General features: G+C 47.0%; 2 protein-coding genes and 2 long non-coding RNA genes across 6 annotated transcripts; all 4 read right to left on the reverse strand.

Annotated features, from left to right (window-relative positions):
• Positions 1-1,162: 1,162 nt before the first annotated feature.
• On the reverse strand, positions 1,163-2,105 carry LOC120691584 (horcolin-like). The gene is made up of 3 exons (XM_039974681.1): positions 2,036-2,105; positions 1,737-1,943; positions 1,163-1,544 (listed from the first exon to the last, which is right to left on the reverse strand). The coding sequence occupies exons 1-3, from the start codon at positions 2,036-2,038 to the stop codon at positions 1,302-1,304; spliced, it is 453 nt and encodes a 150-aa protein (XP_039830615.1). The 5' UTR covers positions 2,039-2,105; the 3' UTR covers positions 1,163-1,301.
• A 1,970-nt stretch (positions 2,106-4,075) lies between these two features.
• Positions 4,076-6,590, reverse strand: LOC120687334. Of its 3 annotated transcripts, XR_005680699.1 has the most exons (7): positions 6,402-6,590; positions 6,094-6,310; positions 5,807-6,004; positions 5,553-5,726; positions 5,083-5,472; positions 4,807-5,001; positions 4,076-4,295 (listed from the first exon to the last, which is right to left on the reverse strand). XR_005680699.1 is itself a non-coding variant. In XM_039969306.1 (6 exons), coding segments are annotated over exons 1-4 (525 nt in total). In that variant the 5' UTR covers positions 6,404-6,588; the 3' UTR covers positions 4,076-4,295; positions 4,807-4,980; positions 5,083-5,618. The 3 variants fall into 3 exon arrangements, 2 of the variants coding, with proteins under 2 accessions (XP_039825240.1, XP_039825239.1); XM_039969306.1 differs by having other exon boundaries at positions 4,807-4,980; positions 5,083-5,726; positions 6,402-6,588; XM_039969305.1 differs by having other exon boundaries at positions 5,083-5,726; positions 6,402-6,588.
• A 48-nt stretch (positions 6,591-6,638) lies between these two features.
• LOC120693521 lies at positions 6,639-15,863 on the reverse strand. Its single transcript, XR_005683004.1, has 3 exons — positions 15,788-15,863; positions 15,021-15,092; positions 6,639-6,852 (listed from the first exon to the last, which is right to left on the reverse strand). It is a non-coding gene; the product is annotated as an uncharacterized LOC120693521 (long non-coding RNA).
• Positions 15,864-20,534: 4,671 nt separating this feature from the next.
• Positions 20,535-21,483, reverse strand: LOC120687764. Its single transcript, XR_005680828.1, has 3 exons — positions 21,386-21,483; positions 21,061-21,151; positions 20,535-20,856 (listed from the first exon to the last, which is right to left on the reverse strand). It is a non-coding gene; the product is annotated as an uncharacterized LOC120687764 (long non-coding RNA).
• Between the last annotated feature and the right edge of the window lie 310 nt (positions 21,484-21,793).

Below are 21,793 nucleotides of genomic sequence, written 5' to 3' on the forward strand. Positions count from 1 at the left end.
CCAGTGCCAGCTACTTTTGCCCAATGTGGTATGTAATTTTTTTTAATTTGGACCTTTGAAGTTTGAACTATGTCTGTGGTGTGGCCGTGTGGCCGGGTGACTGACTGATTGTCTAATGGAGACAGTGACAGTATGTTGCATCTGCATGCATCATGCATGTGTCGTTTGGGTGCTGCCGTGCTGGAGACAATCCGCTACTTGATGCTTATTTATCAAATCGATTATCTCATCTATTCTATGTATTGTTTGCAAATGAATGATGTATGGTTGTAATTATTGTGCCGAGCTAAATGTTTTGAGTGGTTACATGTGTTGTTCCCGATTTAAGTTACCGCTTCCCGATCGTAATCGACATGTTCCCGACCGATATGTTCCGTTCCCAATATCCCGTAATATCGCTTTCGTTTTCCCGTCCGCCTATCCCGTTCCTGTTCCCGTTCCCGGCAAAAAAAACAGGAACAGGAATGGTTTAGGTGTTTTCCCGACCGTTCCCGACCGTTTTCATCCCTAGTTAGTACCCAACGAAAATGCATTTGGTACTAATGTGTTGGACGAATGCTCATTTTTCTTGTAGTGGCCTTATCACAACTAATCAGTTATGGTTTATAAAAATCAACATTTCTATAAATGTGATTGTTATGAAAATTTCACCTAGATGAAACTAAATGATGTACAATTTTGAGAAAAGGAGTTGATCCGAACATATTTATCATACACGTACAAAAGCTCCTTTTTTGGAAAAAAAATTATGTAGACACAAGTTAAAGTTTTATTGTGTCATCCTTAAGTACGTGTGAACCAATATATATTGTTGCTATAAAATAGGAACCCTTTGGATGCTGATATGGCATGGCTGCAATGTGGCAACTTGGCAAGACACGGCGAATGAAAGACTAAACTGAGTTGTATGAAAAAAGTTGAGTGCTGAAACGTTCATTTTGCAAGTTTAGGGATGAAATTAATAGTCTATTCTGCTAAAGAAAATCAGTCTTTCTTTGTTTTGTATTAGTTTTCTAAATTTGATTTAATTTCATCACCCAATTATTTGCTATGCATTGGTTTTACCGCCACTGGATGAGAGAGGTCTGCCTACCAAGACCGTACATGGCAGCATGCATGGAAACGTATAGCGAAACCACAGCGCAGCGACGAACAATCAATCGATCCAAACAGATGTACTGTAGATGCATGTCACTGCAGTTTAACAATCCATCTTATTTTTTCAGTATCCGCTCACTGCAGCAAGCTAATTATTCATGTCCGAAAGAACGGATAGGCGAAAATTGGAGTTGGAGGATGCATCAGCTGGCACGGACGTAGACCCCGATGTAATCCCAGGCCCAGCCGCGGCCGAACAGACCGACGATGCTGCCGCCGTCGCGCACGGGGACGCTGAAGGGCGTCCCGTCCACATCCCCGAAGGGCCCGTGCCTCCTGAGGCTGGTGACCAGGGTCAGCGAAGTCACGGCGTCCGTCGGCTGCGTCCCGACGTAGGCGAACGTCCCCGAGACCTCCGTCAGGAGCTCCGACGGCTCGAGGCGAACCTGCGACGATGCACACCCAGCCCAAGTCCAGTCCAACCCAACAAGATAGAGGCGTTATCGATCGATCAGGACGATGCATGGATCTATTGATTGGATATGGTTCGATCATTAGACGACGCCACACAGACAGAATTCAAGCTAAGGGCAATGCTGGGATCAAGTTTGCATTTTGGTCTTTGTGCGTGTACTCACGACGTAGGGGTCGCCGCCGTTCCCTCCCCACGGGCCGACGTGGTGCCGCCGGCCTTGCTCGTCCCTGTAGGCGAAGGAGATGGCGTCCACGACGGCGAGGCTGCTGCAGACGGTGATGGCCTCCAGGCGGTGCGGCCGCGGCATCGCCGCCGGGATGTCCCAGTCGCGCCCCCCTTCGCCGCCCCACGGCCCAATCTTCACGACGCCCTGCAGTGAACTTGTAACGTAAGCATGTATTTTTATCGAATCAGCCGAAGCGCTGCTTGCACCGCTAGCAAAGTAGACAAGGACTAGCGTACCATTTCCTGTAGGAGAGTATATAGCAGTAGTACAACCAGTTGAAGCAATCGCGCCCAACTGATGTTAACTGAAGGCAGTACGATGGAGAACTGGCTATGGCTATTTATAGATGAAACGCCATCACAGCTATAGCTTTCTCAATCTTTTTCTGATGCCGTCAACCAGACAAGATAGTATTAGTCAAGATTATCACCATTATATGGCCGTGTTTGGTTGGCCCTGAAAAAGTTTTTATGAAATTTTTTTTGGCTCTTTGACCACTAATTAGGGTATCAAATAAAGTCTAATTACAAAATCACTTACGCAACTATGTACTGTAGCATCTACTGTAGCCAATGAGGTATTTGATCTACTCGACGTCAAAGATTTAGGTACAAAAATCCAAGATTTGAGGCACGCTGGTAGTGGAGCTGGCTTGGCCCATGTAGCAAGATTGGGCTCAGCTGGGAGAAAGAAACTTGGCCCAACAAGACCGTGTCGGCCCAGCGTGAGTGAACCCTATTTTTTATTTTCTCTTAATTCACTTTCTTTGCTAGCTATATTTTGGTTGTTTTTAAAATATGTTGTCCTATATATGCTAGCTGTATTTTAAGTGTTCCAATAGAACAAGTTAGCAACCATCATGAATCGACGCACCTTTGCTCTTTGCGCTTTTACCAAAGAGGAGGAGGAGGAGGATCATATCGAGGAGAAACTCGACCGAAGCTGTGTGGCTGCCATATTTGTCTCACTCTCACGTGTGGTGCCATTATTCTGACCTCGTCTCTCCACGGAACCATTCTATGCTACCTAGGTCGTCCCCGGCCGGCCTTTTGATCTCCCTGTGCATGCCGCACGCAGCAAAGCGCGCGCGCTTTGGCTTTGGCGCTTTGCTTGCAAACGCAGCATGCGTGGCCGGAGGCCGGCAGGGCCGCGACACGGCCGGCCGCTAGCCGTGCGCGGGGCGTACGGCGTGATGGGCGGCGGCGGGCGCGCTGTCTCGCTCGCGCACAGCCCGGCAGGCCGGCCGGTCGGCCGGTGGTGAGGACCGGTCGAGAGGAAGGCCAGGCCATCCAGTAGCTAGACAGCGCGAGCAACGTACATGGGACGCAGGACCCCGCATCTTTTGCATGCGAGAGATAGAGAGGAAGGGAGGGCGCTAGAGATTAGAGAGCGAGCGCATGCAACCTCGCCGGGGCGCTTTGCATCATTGCGCGAGATGGCACCGCCGCCGCTGCTGCATGCGGCGTGCGACGACAGCGGCCGCGCGCGTGACCCAGCAGCCTCATTAGCGCGTGCATGCATGCGCGGTCGCGCCATAATCGCCGGCCTGATTGGAGGAGGCTGACGATTTGGCCGGTCTCGATCATGTGTTTTTCGCTCGGCCCATGCATCGCTACCGGATTTCCTCATTTCGCCGCGAAGCCCATTTATCACACGGCGAAAACTTCGCCGTGGGTGGCCGACGGCAGCCACTGGCACGGCGAAGAGGGTGTTCGCCGTGTGTCATATATCGGGCACACGGCGAAAATATTCGCCGTGTGTTATTCATGGCACACGGCGAAATAAACATAACAAACGGTGTCGGACGGAGTTGACGGCGGCGGGGTCGACTTCGCCGTGTGCTAAACGTGTAACACATGGTGAAGATTAGATACTTCGCCGTGTGCCGCGGGCCCTGGGCACACGGCGAAGGGGAGAGGTTTGCCGTGTGCCTACCATGTGACACACAGCGAAGTCCTAGTTGGGGCCCAGGTGGCAGCATACTTCACCGTGTACCAGGGCCCGTGGCACACGGCAAAGGCTGGTCAGTTCGCCGTGTGCCGCCGACTGGCACACGGCGAATTGTGGTCACTTTGCATGGGCTTGGCACACGGCAAAGTGACCAGAAACAACCTATTTTTTATTTTTTCACGTTTAAAGTACCCACTCAAATCATATATCATAGATCATATATCATAACAAGCACATGCAATATATATATATATATATATATATATATATATATATATATATATATATATATATATATATATATATATATCATGACAAACCACAAATTCACGAGTCAACACATAAATTAAGTTCACTAGTTTATAATTCCACAAATCCTTATTGAAAATCCTCCTAGCATCATCAAGTTTACATCCATAGAGGCACAAATTAACAAGTTCATGGCTGAGGTGGGTCGTCGAATGGCGGTGGGGCGTTGAGCTGAGGTGGCAACATGTTTTGTACGCCCGGCGACAATTCTGGCGTATTCGATGCCACCGATAGATTCTGCAAAAAATATAAGATAGTAAATTGCAGGTGAGACAAAAACCAAGTTCTCAAGTTATAATTCATGAGAGGAGCTTAAAGATCCAACCGCTGTAGAGAGGTCAAGCAGGTAAAGGATCAGATGTAAAAAGAGCAACTCAATCTTGCAAGGAAAAACTTTATCCAAGAATATAACTTGGTTAACGAAAAATAATCGCAAAGCAAGAAGCTGACAGGAGCTAGCTAGATATATATATAGCGTCTTGCCTTTTTCCTCCCTCGTGCCAAGATCAAAGATCTAGCGATCTAGCTGCTAGGAGAAGAAATCTCAGAACCAAAAGCTAAGACCTTCTAGCTCAGCGAAAGAAGATCCAGATACACACATATAGAAAGCAAGAAAAAGGAAAATCAAGTCTAAATATGTAGGTCACCTAAATCGTTAAGTGAGTAATGTAAGTCACAATCTCTAAGTATAAAGTTCTCTAAGTATCTAATACTTCAAAAGAAACTAAAGGGTTTTCAAGATACTCACCGGAGGAGTAGTAGGAGCAGGAGCCACAAGGAATTGCATGGCTGGGATGGGATTACCCATTTGGACAGAAAGACCTCGAATGTAGTTGTACATCTGGGCCATCTCGGCCGCCTGCTTCTGCTCGTTCTCTTGTCGTATCCTCCTCTCTTCGGCCAGCGCCGCCTCGTACGCCGCCTGTTGCGCTTGCATTTGGTGCTTAAATAGTTCATGACAATGTTACAATGCAAAGCAAATATATGTACAAAATGAAAGAACTATGAATAAATAAGAAATAACCTGAAGTTCCTGCACTTGGAGCTGCAACGCGGACAGCCGTGGGCGTATGGCCGGGCTATTGGCCGTGCTCCTCGCTCGAATCTGGGAGAGGGTGGGAGTGCTGGCCGTGTCTACAAGACCATCGCCAATGTAGTAGCGCCCATGTTTCTTGCCTCCTCCCACCCTCATAATGACTTCTCCATCAAGAGGCTGGGTCCTCGGATCCCAGTCTGGCCCATGGACATGTCTTCCCATCTCTGTGTACGCCTAGATACGACTGTGGACGGACAGGTTGCTGTACGCCGAGTGAAGGTCGTCAGGGTTGTAGGTGACGTTGAATGTCGCCTTGCCCTTGCGAGCCAGAGCCCATCCCACGAACGGGTTGCACTCCTGGCCTTCATGTGATGACGACTGCGAAAAAGGAAGAAGTTCATTACAAATTATGCTGAATTGAATGTTAGATTAGAGAAATGAGTCTGTGTAGTGTGTACTCATCTAGCCCTGTACTCGTCGTTGTTGAGGCTGCCTTGATGGTGCGCTGGACCTGGCATCAGCAATCACCGCTGCCGGCTAGCGTCGTGCAAAGCCTGCCACTCGGGGTCGAACCACTTGTCCACTATGCGCTCCCAGCACACGGTGTCATTACGACACCACCACGCAGGAACCTACACGTGATCAAATGCATGACATGTAAGAAGAGAGACATTTAACGCTGTTTTTCATCTTACAATAAATTTGAACTTACCTGTAAATATTGCTCTCGGGTCAGCTTCAAATCCCTCGCCTCAGTCTTCCCGATCTTCTGCTTTAGGAAATGTGCACAATAGTTGATGACGCACTGGACTTGCGCCTCATAATGCATGTCCTTCACGAGTTTAACGCATCGATTGTGAGCCACAATCGCCGCCCGCTCCTCATATCCCTCGTCACACCTGTAAAAATCCTGCATATAAAGACGATGGATCATGTCATTATTAACAAAATGTTCAATGAATGTGATGTATTGACCATTTTTTGCCGGGGAAAACTTACCCAGAGCTCGGCCTTTACCCGCTCCGCCTTGTTCTCAAAGGCTCTGCCGCTCCGATCCAACTGATCGTTGTTGGCGGCGATGTAGTGGTCCCACGTCCAGGACGGCTCGTACCGTCTTTGATAGTGGACCAGGCCTGGGAAGTAGTCCCTGCACAAAAGACCCAGGATGCCGTTGACCTTGCGTTTGTGAGCACCGCCACTGAGGACAGTCCAACTCCTGCAAAAGTGATTAAGAGAAAATATTAGTTTGTACCGTGATTTTCGAGTTAGGAAATGAAAAAGTAGTAATAACATGTCAAATTACTTACATATCCCTGCTCGGTCGAATCAGCGGGCGCAAGGCAACAAATATCGGCCTATCTGGGAGTCGCGAAGGACCTCGCAACCAGACAGCCGGCGTAGAGGTATCCTCGGCCGTGTCCTCCTCAGACGACTCCCCCTCCTCCTCCTGCGCGTTCGCCTGCCACTCCTCCTCCTCCCGCTCCTGCTCCTAGTCCTGGGCAGGCTCCTCCTCCTCCTCCTCCTCCTCCTCCTCCTCCTCCTCCTCTTGAGACGGCAGTACAGGCGAAGGCTCTCGACGCCTCCTGCCTCCACCCTTCCCTCGACCCCTCTTGGGTCCACCCTTACCTTGACCCTTGCCTCGCCCCAACCCGGAACTCCTATCGGAGCCCTCACCAGCATCCGAGTGTGGCATCATTCTTCTGTACAGTGAGGCGACCGATCGTTGAAGTCCGCCGCCCGGCATCTTTCTTCAATCACCTGCAATTAAAAATAGTAAACCAATCAGCACATATATACAAAACGATCTTATAAAGAGAAAGAAAATAAATGCGACATAATTAGAAAGTAACATTAATAAATCAATTAGTACGGATCATACATGTATTAGAAATAATTATCTTCATCGGGATTAGCTGGATCATATGTCTCATCATCACTATCACGCAAGTCGAGAAGTTCAAGCCCGTGCTCTAACGGTGGAATTTCATCCTCATTGTCATTGCCAAATTGTAATCGCTCAAGTAATTCTAGGTCCTTCGCATTACGAATCTCCTCACCAGCGTCCTCTCATCAACCATTTCATCATCGTGTACTTCCATTTCGATCACTCTGGTTAAGTCTATCTCAAAATGTCCTTCAAGCCCATCTTCTTGAAAGAATTCCCTGTCATATGTGTTTGGGTCTATGTTGTAATCCTCATTATTTGGAATAGGTACTTTACTGTGTGGTGATAGCTTGTACACAACATCCCAACCCATAAGGCGATCGTCAGTTTTGCACAGATATGAGAGATAATAAACTTACATGGCTTGTTGAGCCACAATATACACATTCTCCTGGATACACTGATGACTGGCGAATTTCGACTAGGCCGAGATGAGGGGTCCGTCACACTTCGTTAGGATCAAACCAATGGCATTTGAATATGACAGGCTTAAGAGGTTTGCAACCATGAAATGTGAGTTCATAGATTTCTTCAATTATGCCATAATACTCGACCCCATCAAGGGCTGTCGTACAAACTCCGGAATTTGTTGTTCTTCGATTGGGCCGACTCTGCTCGTGGCTTCTTGTGCGAAAGCGATATCCATTAACGTCATAACCGGAATATGACAAGACCCTATAGGCACAACCGTTGGCAACCTGTCTCAACTCGGGACACATAGACGCGTCATTTTGGGCCTGCAGGTAGAAGCATGATGATTTGTCATACTATTCGCACGGATAAGAAACTTCAAATGTCTAACATGCATGATGGTTTGTTATACCTTGTGCTTGAACCAAGAAATGAAATCGGGGGCTCTTTGTCCTGCACCGGATTTAAGAAGGACGTCAACTTCCTGCGGGGTTGGATCTCTTCGGCGACGCCAGAATTGTTGAGTAAATTCCCTATATAAACGAGAGGTAAAGGGGGTTGGATGCAGAATAGTTAATACTCGAGGATATAGTTTGTTGAGAACTTACTGTATGTACGGCTCGACTTCCACTAGGTTCGTCAACACATACATCATGATAGTGCACAACTCTTCTTTGAGCAAGGCCTTAGGAGTCGCACCACTTGCACTTCCAAGTTGCCCTTTGAATAGGCTGAGGTTCGTTTCATTTTCGGCTTCATTGTAACGAGTGAGTGGATTGTGTACGCTTGGAAGGGTTTCACTATAGTATTTTGTTGTGTAGTTCGAGACCTCATCCAGAATGTATGCTTCTGCAATGGAAGCTTCTATTTTGCATTTATTTTTGCATTTGGTTCGAAGGATTTTTTGTTGTCTCTCAATCGAGTAGCACCAACGTCCCTGAACAGCCCCCCCCTCCGTGCCTCATACGGGAGGTGCAAAATCATATGCTGCATCGGATTGAAGAAGCCGGGTGGAAAGATTTTCTCCAACTTACAAAGCAACACAGGGGCCAATTTTTCCATTTGTTCAACTACAGCCCGAGACAACTCCTTAGCACATAGCTGGAGGAAGAAATTGCTTAACTCCGCCAGTACTTGCCAGACATGGTCAGGGAGATAGCCTCGAACCATCACCGGAAGAAGCCGCTCAATCCATATGTGGTAGTCATGACTCTTCATCCCATTGATTCGCATAGTAGATAAGTTCACCCCTCTCCTTAGATTCGCTGCATACCCATCGGGGAACATTAAAGTCTGGAACCATTCTAGTACTTCTTTTCTTTGGTGCTTCTTCAGGACGAATTCAGCTGCAGGCTTTTTCCATTTCTTACCATCTTTGGGTGGTGGAATATTAAGTTTTGGTCTATCGCATAAACTAGCTTGATCCACTCGGGCCTTAACATTGTCCTTTGTTTTATCAAGAATGTCCATGATTGTACCCCAGAGTGCCTCAACAATATTTTTTTTCCGAGTGCATCATATCAATGTTATAAGGAAGAAGAAGATCATCCATGTAGGGGAGCCTCCACAGGCCCGACTTCTGAGTACAGGCATGTTCTCCGCCATAACCCACAAAACCACCACCTTCTTTAACCCTCAGCGACTGTAACCACTCACGGACCGCGACACCTGACATCATCTGCGGTGGAGGTTCATCAACTACGACACCTTTCGTAAAGTTCTTGATGTCATGTCGGAATGGATGGTCAATAGGGAGGAATTGTCGGTGCTTGTCGAACCAAGAATACTTGCCACCCTTCGCCAACCAGATGAACCTCATAGCTGCCTTGCATACTGGGCAAAGGGAACTTCCCGTGTACACACCAGCCGCAGAATATCGCATACGCTGGCAAGTCATGCAGGGAGTACATGTACCACACTCGCATTTTGAAGTTTGTCTTTGTAGCTCGGTCATATGTCCATACACCTTCCTCCCAAGCATGGAGCAAATCATATACACACTCATATTATCCCCCAGATATCCAGGAATTATCAACGACAAGAATATGTTCTGCCGTTGAAAGATAACTCCAGGGGGGAGGTTGAGGGGGATAACAAACACGGGCCAACAACTGTACGGGGCAGCCGTCATTCCATAAGGATTGAATCCATCTGTTGCCAACGCAACACGTACATTTCCAGCCTCCAGAGCTTTCATTGTGTGACGCCTGTCAAAATGTTTCCATGCTTCACCATCGGATGGATGTATCATCTTCTCAGGACGGTAGCGTTTGCCGTTTTTGTGCCATCTCATCTGTTGTGCTGAATCCTCGGTCATGAACAGACATTGGATTCTCGGTATGAATGGAAGGTACCGTACGATTTTCACGGGGATTTTGAGCTATTTCTTTTGACCATCACCAGAATCTACCTCCAGCCACCGAGATGATTTACATTTTGTACAATAATTGGCGTCTACATGTTCTTTCCTAAACAATATGCATCCCTTCGGACAAGCATGTATCTTCTCATATGGCATCTTAAGACTACGAAAAAGTTTTTGTGCCTCGTACATGCTCTTTGGAAGAATGTGTCCTTTCGGAAGCAGACTACCAAAAACTGTCAACATTTTGTCGAAGCCATCTTGACTAATGCCACACTCAGACTTTAGGGCCAGTACGCGTGCAATAGCATCGAACTGAGAAACATTGGTATGCTGGTGAAGTGGTTTCTGTGCCGCAGACAACATTTCGTAATACTGCTTTGCCGTAGGCTCTGGCGGTTCCTCTCTAGGTCCTTCTTCGAAGTGTGCTTCATGAAAGTCTGCAAACATGTCTGCGCAACCGGCATCAGCATCATAATCATCGATGCGTTGTCTGACTACCTCTTCTCTCGCACGATGGGCTTCACCATGGCAGATCCACCGGGTATAGTTTTCCACAAACCCATTTGTGATAATATGTTTACCCATAGTGAGTTGTGATTGATGTATCTTATTTTGACACTTGGTGCATGGACACGGCATTCTACTCTGTCCTCTATCAAATGCCTTTTCCAAAAAGTCATTGACCTTTAGAGCAAACTCAATATACTCTTGTTCGCTCTGCCAGCCCTTGTACATCAGGCGCAGCGAGAGACTGGCAAAAAAGTCACGACATCGCGCCACCAAGCCCGCGGTCCAGGCCCAGAATGTGATGGTGAAAAAGATGGGCATAACATCGGACAGTCGCCCGCCGGATGCGTCCTCGTTCCAGCAGTTTACGGATACTTTCTCCTCAACGCTAACCAAATCGCACTGCGAGGCGCTTGATGCGCTGTTACCAGCTGGAATGGGAGCTCTAGCTGTGGAGCTGGCCGCACCAGTAATGGTGTCTTGAGGCCATTTTGGTTGTTTCTTTCTGGTCGCAAAAGTTTGTTAGTTATGTTAGGCGAAAACTGTTTGGTATGGAACGTCCGTGGCCTCAACTCTAGGGCCCGACGTAATGTGGTACGTGAAATGGTGGATCAGGAAAACATTTCTCTGCTTACTCTTCAAGAAACTAAACTTGATGACTGCTCCGCTAGTGTGTTTCGGGAGACTTGTGGTGCTGCTTTTGATTACGTTGCTAAACCGGCATCTAACACTTGTGGTGGTATTTTGCTGGCCTGGAAGCGAGATACGTGGTCGGTTACTAATCAATCCTTTCGGTCGTACTGCTTAACGGCAATGGTAACTCTTTTGCAGAATAATACCTCCTGGTGGCTAACCTGCGTTTACGGCCCTCAAGCTGATTGTGACAAGATCGCTTTCCTGGACGAGCTCAGGGATGTTCGAACCTCTTGTGATGGGATGTGGGTTGTCTGCGGAGACTTTAATCTTATCTATCAAGCGGCGGATAAGAATAATCAACATCTAAATAGAAGCATGATGAATCGTTTCCGACGTTTCCTCGATGACACCGAGTTGCAGGAACTGAACCTTAAAGGGCGCCTTTACACCTGGACAAACGATCGAGAGAGGCCAACGCTAGAGCGTCTTGACCGTGTGTTTGCCTCGGAGGATTGGGTGCATGACTTTCCTGATCATGTGTTGTCGGCACTGGGGACGGAATGCTCTGATCACGCCCCCTTGTTGCTGAAAACTGACTGCTCTCTTCCTCATTTCAAGAGATTTCATTTCGAGAACTTCTGGCCCAAATGTGAAGGGTACCTCCAGGTCGTCGAGGAGGCGTGGCGTGCTCCCCTGCCGTGGGCGACTACTGAGATTGATGCGTTCAGATGCCTGGACCATAAGCTACGCAATACGGCAAAAGCGTTGAAAAGCTGGAGCGCCAAACACATCGGCTCGGTGCGTTTGCAACTGGCAATTGCCAAGGAAATTGTATTGCGGTTGGACTGTGCACAGGATTTCAGGAGCCTGTCGCCTCTGGAACTGGCACTGAGAAGGAAAGCTAAACTTTGCTCTTTGGGGTTGGCCTCGCTACAGAGGACTTTGATCCGGCAGCGTGCGCGCATATCATACTTAGCGGAAGGTGATGCAAACACACGGTTTTTTCACCTACAAGCATGCCACCGCAGCCGTAAGAATCATATTTCTAAGCTGCATGCCGATGATGTCGTGTTGTTCAGAGATGAAGAAATGACCGATGCTGCCTTCAATCATTTTGATGCCATCTTGGGCTCTGGAGAACAGCAACTTAATAACATAAACCTGGACGAGTTGAACCTCCCTTCTATTCTTGGTGAACTTCTAGACCAATGCTTCTCAGCTGAGGAAGTCTGGCAAGCTATTGTTGACATGCCAACGGATAAAGCCCCTGGACCGGATGGGTATACCGGTCTGTTCTACCGAACGGCATGGCCGATTATCAAAGATGATGTCATGAGAGCTTTCAATGCCATCTGGTCGCTCGATGGTCGAAGTTTTTATTTGGTAAACCAGGCGTACATGGTGCTCCTTCGCAAGCGACCTGATGCGTCCTCTTTATGTGACTTTAGACCCATCAGTTTGATTCACAGTTTCGCCAAGCTGTTTACTAAGGTGCTGTCTCGTCGTCTTGCTCCTTTCATGCATACTTTGGTCAGGCATAACCAGAGCGCCTTTATTCGTTCACGACTTATCCATGACAATTTCAGAGCTGTTCAGCTAACGGCAAAATTGCTGCACCGATCAAAAAGGCCGAGTGTGCTACTTAAATTGGATATTGCCAAGGCCTTTGACACTGTCAACTGGCGATTTCTTTTGTCCGTTCTCCAGCATTGTGGCTTCACCAGGAGATGGCGGGATTGGATCTCTCTACTGCTTTCTTCGGCAAGCACCAAAATCATTCTGAATGGGTCGCCGGGTAGAAGAATTTGTCACGCTAGGGGTCTACGTCAGGGCGACCCACTCTCGCCCCTTCTCTTTGTGATCGTCATGGAAGTCCTCAATGCTCTTCTATGATTGGCAGACGAGCGAGGCCTTCTACGTGCACTCCATCCTAAGATCAAGGAGAGAACTTTCCTGTATGTCGATGATGTGGTCGTCTTCCTGTCGCCTGTGGAACAGGATTTAGTGCTCACTAGAGTAATTCTGGAGATCTTCGCGGGGGCGTCGGGTCTCAAGACAAATCTGTCCAAGTGCAAGGTTTCACCCATCCAGTGTGATTTGGAAGCTTCGGTGTCACTTCTCGCTCACTTCCCTGGGAAATTTGACCCGTTCCCGATATGCTACTTGGGTATTCCACTTGGCCTGAGCAAACTATGTAAGAACGCTCTGCAACCTTTGGTCGACAAGGTGGCGTCCAGGCTTCCAACTTGGAAGGCTGGTCTCATAAACCGCGCTGGGCGGACTGTCCTAATCAAAAGCACTTTATCAGCCATTCCTATACACACGGCGATGGCCGTGAAGATTTCTCCTTGGGTGATCAAATGCATTGATGGCTACCGCAGGGGCTTCTTATGGAGTGGCGCCGAGTCAGCTAAAGCCGGCCACTATCGGCTAGCTTGGTTACGTGTATGCAGACCGACTGAACTCGGCGGGCTCGGCATTGTGGACTTACATCGCTTTGGGTACGCCTTACGCTTGCGATGGCTTTGGTTAAAACGTACTGATGACTCTCGATCATGGAGTGACCTCCCCGCGGAGACAGACCGTGGTTGAAGCAATGTTCCAGGCGTCAATCTATGTCGAGGTGGGAAATGGGCAAAAGGCACTATTCTGGACAGATCGTTGGCTGCAAGGTCACTCTGTGTCTGATCTTGCTCCATGCCTAAGCAATGCAGTTGGTCCTCGGATTAAGAAACAAAGAACTGTCGCGCAAGCGCTAAATGGTGACGCCTGGGTCCGAGACATAACTGGAGCTTTAACCGTCCAGGTAATCTTGGATTTCTTCCTCATCTGGGATCGGACTAGAGATCTACAGCTTGATCAAAACTTGATGGATAAAATATGTTGGAAATGGACATCGGACAGACTATTCTCTACTGCTTCTGCGTATCGGTCCTTCTTCTTTGGTCAACACCCGGTGGAGGGAGCTAAGCTCCTCCGCAAGTCTCGTGCGCCAGGAAAATGCAAATTTTTCATCTGGTTGGTGATCCATGACCGCTGTTGGACAGCAGCTCGAAGGAAAAAGCATGGGTTACAGGATGACGATTCCTGTGCGTTGTGTGCACAAATGTCGGAGACAGTGGATCACCTGCTAATTGCTTGTCCATTTACGAGAGAAGTTTGGTTTCGCTTGCTGCGTAGATCGGATTGGCTGTCTTTGGCGCCGAACGCCCAGTCCACTTTCTTTGTTTCCTGGTGGTCCACAGCGAGGAAACAATTGTCTAAGGCCAACCGCCGTTGTTTTGACAGCCTGGTAATTCTCACTTCTTGGATGCTTTGGAAAGAGATGAATGACAGGACCTTCGATCGACGAGTGCGTACAGTCGATGATGTACTTACGAGGGTGTACGATGAGATTACTGATTGGTTTCAAGCAGGGTTCAGGTGCCTCGAGTCGGTGCTTTGTAAATTAGGTAGGCTTCCGGGTCGCTCAATAGGGGTCGTGTAATCGTCTTTGTGGGTTTTTCTGCAGTCGGTTGTGGTTCTATAACCAACTCTTTTGTAACACTTCTCTTCTCTTCTTAATGAAAAACGTGCCCAGGCACGGTCGCGAAAAAAAAAAGCCCTTGTACATCCACTCACGGTCATCCATCCTTTAACATACGAGCGAGAAACTTAAAATCGATTATGTCTAACAAACTCTAATAGGTGAAGATAGGTCCTAATCCCACCCCAGCATGCATACATATGGTTGGTTTCCATGATCCACTCCTAGCCGAGACAGAATTTCGGCAGCACCTCCCCGCTGCTCTCCAAATATACGTCCTGTCAAGGAGATTGTGTATCCGGAGAACAACAGGGAGGTGATGCCAAAACTCTGGCACGGGTCGGAGTAGATCATGAAAACTAACCATATCTACGCACACTTGGGCGGTCCAAATAGCGTGGACAATTCGAAATAGATACGGATATAGATATGCAAAGATTTGCATATTCCGTACCTATGTCTTTCGAACGGGAGACGCCTAAATTACGTCAGCTACGAACATAATACGAAAAGCAAGGGTTGCTTATGCTTCTCACCTATGGGCTCAACGGCGTGCGCGGCGTGGCCTCCTTCTCCTCGTCGTCCTCCTCTCTCCTCCTTGTCCCAATCTAATTAACAAAATTATGTCAATTGAAAATTTCAATATCGCCACTCGAATTACTTCAATACATCACAGTGGGGACAGTGGGTTCGACCGGTTACTAATTGTGGCAAAGCAAAATTTCAATATTTCGGGAGCTATTTATTTTTGTTGATCAAAGTTTGAGCCATGGAAGTAAACAGTAGGATAAGCAGTCTGCTTAAGCTTAGCAATGCAAAATGATGGAGCACAGTAGCGAGTCTCTGATTACTATATTAAAGTATGATCTTGATCCCATGTTTAGTAGAGTACTAAATCTTTAAAGGGCTATATTTGTATTAACACCGGCCCATGCATGCATGGTCCCGAGTCCTTCTGATATCAGAGTTATTTTTCCAATTACTCTCAACAGTAGTAAAATAGAGTACGATAAAGAAAACACAAACAACATCAATGCTTCGCTGCTATATTTGTTTCATATACTGCATTTCTTTCTGACAAGGCATTGGAGACTGGACTTTACTAATTAACCAAAGGGAATCGATAGATAATTATCAGCAAATAAATCTTCCATGGTCTATGCGCTGGTGCAGTGTGCACTACAAATGCAATGTGGCCTGCACTTTCGAATTCGCAGTCGGCAAGCATCACCATGCATGTAGCGATTTTCTTCTATCTTTCTAATTAACTCTGACACCAAAAAGATCAAGCGAAAAATCTGACCTAGCAGGGGCGGAGCTCGGCAGGGGCTGCGCCGGGACGCCGTCGGGGTGGGGCGGGGCGGAGCTCGGCAGGGGCCGCGCCGGGACGGCGTCGGGGCGGGGCGGCGTCGCGGCGGGGCAAGGTCCGCACCCGCGCGTCGGGGCCGGCTGTGGCGCGATGGGGCGGGGCGGCGTCGCGGCGGGGCAGGCTCCGCGGCTGAGGGCGTCGTGGCGGGGGCTCGGCGGCTCGTCGGGCCGGAGCCCGCCGGCCGGGCGCGTCGGGCGGCCGGGGGCGCGTGCGGCCGGGGGCGGAGCTTGGCGGCCGAGGACGGAGCGCGTGCGGCCGGGGGTGTTGGGCGGCGGCGCGTCGACGGGGTGAGCTTGAGGGCGAGAGAGTGAGCGGACGCAGGCCGAAAACAGCTAAGTGCCCGATAGTTCACCGTGTGTTGGATCTAGGACACACGGCGAACAAGGGGGCACACGGCGAAATGAGTGTTCGCCGTGTGTCCTGGATCTGGGCACACGGCAACCTTTTTTTTATTTTCAATTTCAAATTATTCTTTGCAAAAAAAAACACGGCACAACCACTCCTTTGCCGTGTGTCAAGTATATGGCACACGGCAAACCTTATTTCTTTTCATCCATTAATTCAACTAATTTGATTTCCAAACATGTTTCACTAAATTTAACAAAATGTACATTGCAAAGTATTATCAAATTAACTAAACATATCACTAGAAGTGCTTATTTCAAAATTTTGTATTTTTCTATGCATGTATATCTCAATTTGAATATTCCGACTTTAATGCTAATAGTACTAAAAAATGTAAAAAATGGCAAACAAATTCAGAAAATTATCATGATTGAACATGAACTACTTTTATGTGGTGTATTGCCCATATAACAAGTTTAGAACTCAAATTAATACTTGCAAATCATTACGCATACACATGTAACTTAAATCTTTAAAAGTATATGGATATTTTCCGGAGAAACAACAGTTTGTAAGCAGCGTTTGTGAAAAAAGTTAATAATCCAACCATATTTTTACCAGAGACTCCATATATGATGACATGATATCATGACAGATTTCATAATTTTTAGTTCACGTTTCGAATTTATATAATTTATAAACATTTATCCATAATATTTGTATTCATGAGCTAGTTCAGTGGGTTCGAGCTGTTACTTTTATTTTGCCGTGTGCAAAAGGGTAAGCACACGGCAAAACCTAATGTTTGCCGTGTGACTTACCCTAGCACACGGCAAAGGACACGTCGTCCACGAGCCGTTAGGAATGGGTTAATAGGGCCATCACATCGCCGTGTGCTGCCCCGAGGCACATGACAAAGAGCTAGGTTTGCCGTGTGCTAGCCTCTGGCACACGGCGAAGATTAACGGCGTTGAGCTGCATCCCACGGCTGTTAATGTCGGCGCACGTGGAGCCCGCTTCGCCGTGTGTCGTGGCTGTGGCATACGGCGAACTGTGGCTTCGTCGTGTGCCTGTCCAGGAGCACACGGCGAATTTTGTCTTCGCCGTGTGTTTATTTTATACGCACGACAAATTGGTTTTTCGTCGTGTGCCCGATGAATAGCACACGGCAAACCTTGAGGCACACGGTGAACTTGCGGTTTCCGGTAGTGCATACACACTGACACACACGCTGTGTGCCCGCGCGCTGGCATGCGCAAGCATGGTCGTCGTCGTCGATCGGATCGGCATGGAGCTCCCGGCTGGCGTGCGGGTGCCCATGCATGCGTGCATGCATGCACGCTAAGCTACGCCGGGCGCGCCCAGGACAATCATTGGGTCATGGCACGCAACAACCGCAAGATGCATGACCTGCAGCAACGTAACACACTACAGTACTTGTGTAGCTATGTACATGCTCATGCTGCTACATACTGCCTAACTGACATGCATGCAGCTGCTGCAGTAGGCATGAAGTATATGTATATGTTATGTATAAGCATGCATGAGTATATGTACATGTATGTATAAGTGCAGACAACGGATAAGGATTCGTATGTACAGCGTACGCAGTACTCGTCGCTGGTGCACTATGTGGGAATCTTTGGACACCAAATTACCAAAGGTCGCCACACATCACACAGGTCGTCCAAGGAACATGAACATGCCGCCAGCTGATCAAGCCCGAAGATCAGGAGATGGCCGGGCATGCATGCAGGCCCAAGCAGCACTATATTACTGCTCCACAGGTGACAGGGATGCCACCAGCGGCTCAATTTGAGCAGCTGTGCAAATCTTGTCAGATCACTTTGCATTTTGCACTTTTAGATTTTTGAAAGGGAATCTTCAACATTTGAAGTACTAAATATAGACTAATCACAAAACTAATTACAGATCTCGTCTGTAAACTACGAGACGAATCTAATGAGCTTAATTAATTCATCATTAGAGTATGTTTACTATAGCAATTTAGTGTCTAATCACGTTTTAATTAGGCTCATTAGATTCGTCTCGCGATTTACAGTCTATTTGTGTAATGCGATTTATTTTTCGACTACATTTAGTACACCATGCAACTAATTTATAAAAGTTTTATATTTTGTCTTTTGGGATCTGTGACAGGGTCTTAGGCTGTTGAAGAAGTAGTTCATTCAACATGACCGACGACACTAGTCCGGCCGGTAGCCGCCGTGCAAGTACCAGCAGTGCTAGTGCGTACTACTGTACAGCCCGGTCAAAACTACTGGACCGCCTCGCGTGAAAAATTCGTCAACAAGTCGATCTGTGGCATGCATGCATGCTCGTACCACCTACGACCACGAGCCCCCGCAGCCTTCTTACACTTTGGCCACTGGCAAATGGCAGTAACGTGTGCATGGCTGCTGGCTGCATGCTTGTGTGATGCAAAATCGCAGGACGTGTTCTACTAGGTGTGTTTAGTTGGTGAAAATTTTTGGGTTTGGATACTGTAGCAATTTTGATATTATTTGACAATTAATATCTAATTATGGACTAATTAGACTTAAAAGATTCATCTCGTCATTTACAGTTAAATTATGTAATTAATTATTTTTTTCAACTGCATTTAATACTTATGCCAAGATTATGAATGGGAGTGGCTGAAAATATTGTTGTTGCCACTACACCCTACATCTTTCTCGGTTTCCCGGAAGCTTTGGCTCCTTGCATCTGTCCTCTTCCTTCTCTTAATTGCCCCTGCCCCCACTGGGTTTACCGCTGCGGTAAGATGTCCAAAATACGTGTTCATGGCTCCGGCGAGAGCTTTGCATCTTGAGGGAGTAGTACTGTAGTAGAAAGCAGCTGGCCTGATGAAGTGGAACAAGTGCTGCTTCAGGATAATAGCACTGAAGCACTCACAAAAAAAAACACAGCAGGATTCCAAATGGTGCTCCATCCAAATGTGCAATCTTTGCGGCAGGATTCCAAATGGCGCTCCATCCAAGTGTGCAATCTTTGCGGTCCCATTGCACATAAAAGAGGGGGAAACTAATATTATGGTACTCGTATCATGATTCATGAGTACGGATTACTATGAATACATGCTATGTACTGTACTGCGCTACTACGTACTACTGTAATACTCCCTCCGTTATTTTTTATATAACATTGTTGACTTTTTTCTTCAACTTTGACCAATATTATTTAATTAATGAGTTAGTTAAATGAAGTGAAATGAGTACATTTACGTTTATTATCAAGAGTCTCTTGAATTTAACTTGAAGATTTGACTATTTATATAAATATTTATAAAAAAGACGAATAATTAAATAAAAAAATCAATAATGTCATATATTCAAGAACGGGAGTACTCCTCTGGATGAGCATACCGTAAGTTGGTCCTGGATCCCACCTCCGACTAGTCCCTCTGCATGAGCATGATGCAAGCGTTGAAAACTTTACCTGACCATCTGAGGAGCACTCAGCAGTAGATTTGTTTTCCCAAAAAAACAGAGCACTATCTGTGCACTATCTTGGCCGTGTTTGGTTTGGCCCGAAAAAAATTTCGCGAAATTTTTTTTTATTTTTGATCAAAAATTTAGAGTAGTAAACGAAGTCTAATTACAAAACCACCTCCACAACTCCTCGTGCAAATCGCGAGACGAATCTAATAAGGCATTTGATTGTGTGATTAGAAGATGATTATTATAACATCACTATAGCAAATCATTAATTAATTATCGTCATTAGATTCGTCTCGAAAAATTACACACATCCCAAAAAATTTTTTGCAAATAGAGTCCATTTAGTGCTCCATTTTTTTGTGCAAACATATTTTACCAAACGCGGCCTGTACTATAGAGCACGCCGACAAACGCTAGTGGCCGGTGTGGCCCTCTGCTGCTCTGCATCATGTTTACTGGAGCACGTACGTCCTCGCAGGTCGCAGCCTGCACGGTAGCGGCCGGGCAGGGTGGGCCCCGCCCGGCAGGCAGCTCTGACATTTCGCTGGATGGAAGTGAGCGTGTCCCTGCTGCTGCGTTTGCTCTGCCTCAGTGCCATGCAATTGCATTTTTTTTCCTACCCTTTCCACCCCTAGTAGTAGCAGCATTTTAGTAATTACTAGAAATGTTCGTGGCGTTGCCACGAATGGCCAGTGTGGTAGCTGGCTTTAACATAGATGGGCCTTTTTGATTGCACTGTAGTTTTCTTTTGTTTGAGGGATTTTGCATTAATCTAGGTAAGAATTGTATTTGAAGTAGGTCTTGGTTTGACCATTGGTCGAAAGGCAGTTCAGGTGGAACAGAACAATGTGGCGAATGCCCTGATTTCCTAAAAGTAAGAACCACTAAACTGTGGGTACATTGTGGGCAGCGAGTTGTAATACAGCATATTGGTTGCAGTCTAGGCGTTGCAGAAATTCATATACGATGGCCTACCACAGGCAGTTAACATAATCTTCGTGCACAAAAGTTAGGTATGGTAAAACCTAATGTCACCTCGTATATCTTGTTCTATGTATTGAACTAAAAGATACTTAGCAAGAGTGTGTGTTAACAAAAGTTGTTTCTGCAACTTAGCGAAAGCAGCTGCCGACATTGCTGTTTCCTGCACACCAAAATGTCGTTCCGTTTGTGTGCCTAGGTGTTAGATGTGTAGCCCTGCCAGAGGGAGGGAAAATAAGGAAACCTATATATGTCAATTAAAATAATAAATTTTTCGAAAGTTTGGAATTTTGGGAGTAGTATGTATATGCAATAGAAATGAAATGGTAAAAATGGATAATGTGAAGACTATTAAAGTAGTGCGTGGTCAATGGAATTGGTTGGTGAAGCTTGCAAGTACAAACAGTTGGGATATCTTACCTTTGATCATTCTTTAATTTTAAGCTTCTTTCTTTGCTGTTCGTCATGCTTCTTGTTGTTGTCGGCATGGTTTTCTGTACTGTCCCAAGCACTATAATTATTTGAAATATTATTAGAAGCACTGTAATTACTTTTGTATACTTTGTATAGTTTTTTTTAATTCTTTAAGGTTTGCAAGACAACAAAAAGAAGAGATGATAAATTAGTAACTCATGACAAACCAGCATAAAAATGCATATGTTGTAATAGATAAGAAACAAATGATGTAATGTACATAAAAATAGTAATACAAATAGGTGAATAATGGTTAGTTAGTATTACTTACCTTTTTTTCACTCCTAGTCGTCACTTCTCTCAGGATCAGTTGGTGGTGTTGCTACCTGTAGATACATGTAAATTTTTTGTTAGTATAAAGTGTGTTGAAATTAAAATAATGGAAACTTAAATATCTTCATGTCCCCCGGGTCGCTCCCGCGTGGGCGACACGGGCGGGCCCCTAGCCACCGCCGCCGCCCCCTTCTTCCCTCTCCCCACCGCCGCGCCGCCGCCGGAGCCAGCCGCCGGAAGCCCGTGCGGCTCGCGAGGACGGCGGCGGCGGGGCAGCCTTCACCTCCTTCCTCTCCTGGCGGGCGCGGCTGCCGAGGGAATCGGAGGAGGCCGCCGTGGAGTGGGTGGCGGCAGCGTCGGCGAGGCCGGATCCGGGCCTCCCGCGGCCGGATCCGGCTGCCGCGGG

Source organism: Panicum virgatum, chromosome 9N (genome assembly GCF_016808335.1).
Source record: "Panicum virgatum strain AP13 chromosome 9N, P.virgatum_v5, whole genome shotgun sequence".
Lineage (NCBI taxonomy): Eukaryota > Viridiplantae > Streptophyta > Magnoliopsida > Poales > Poaceae > Panicum > Panicum virgatum.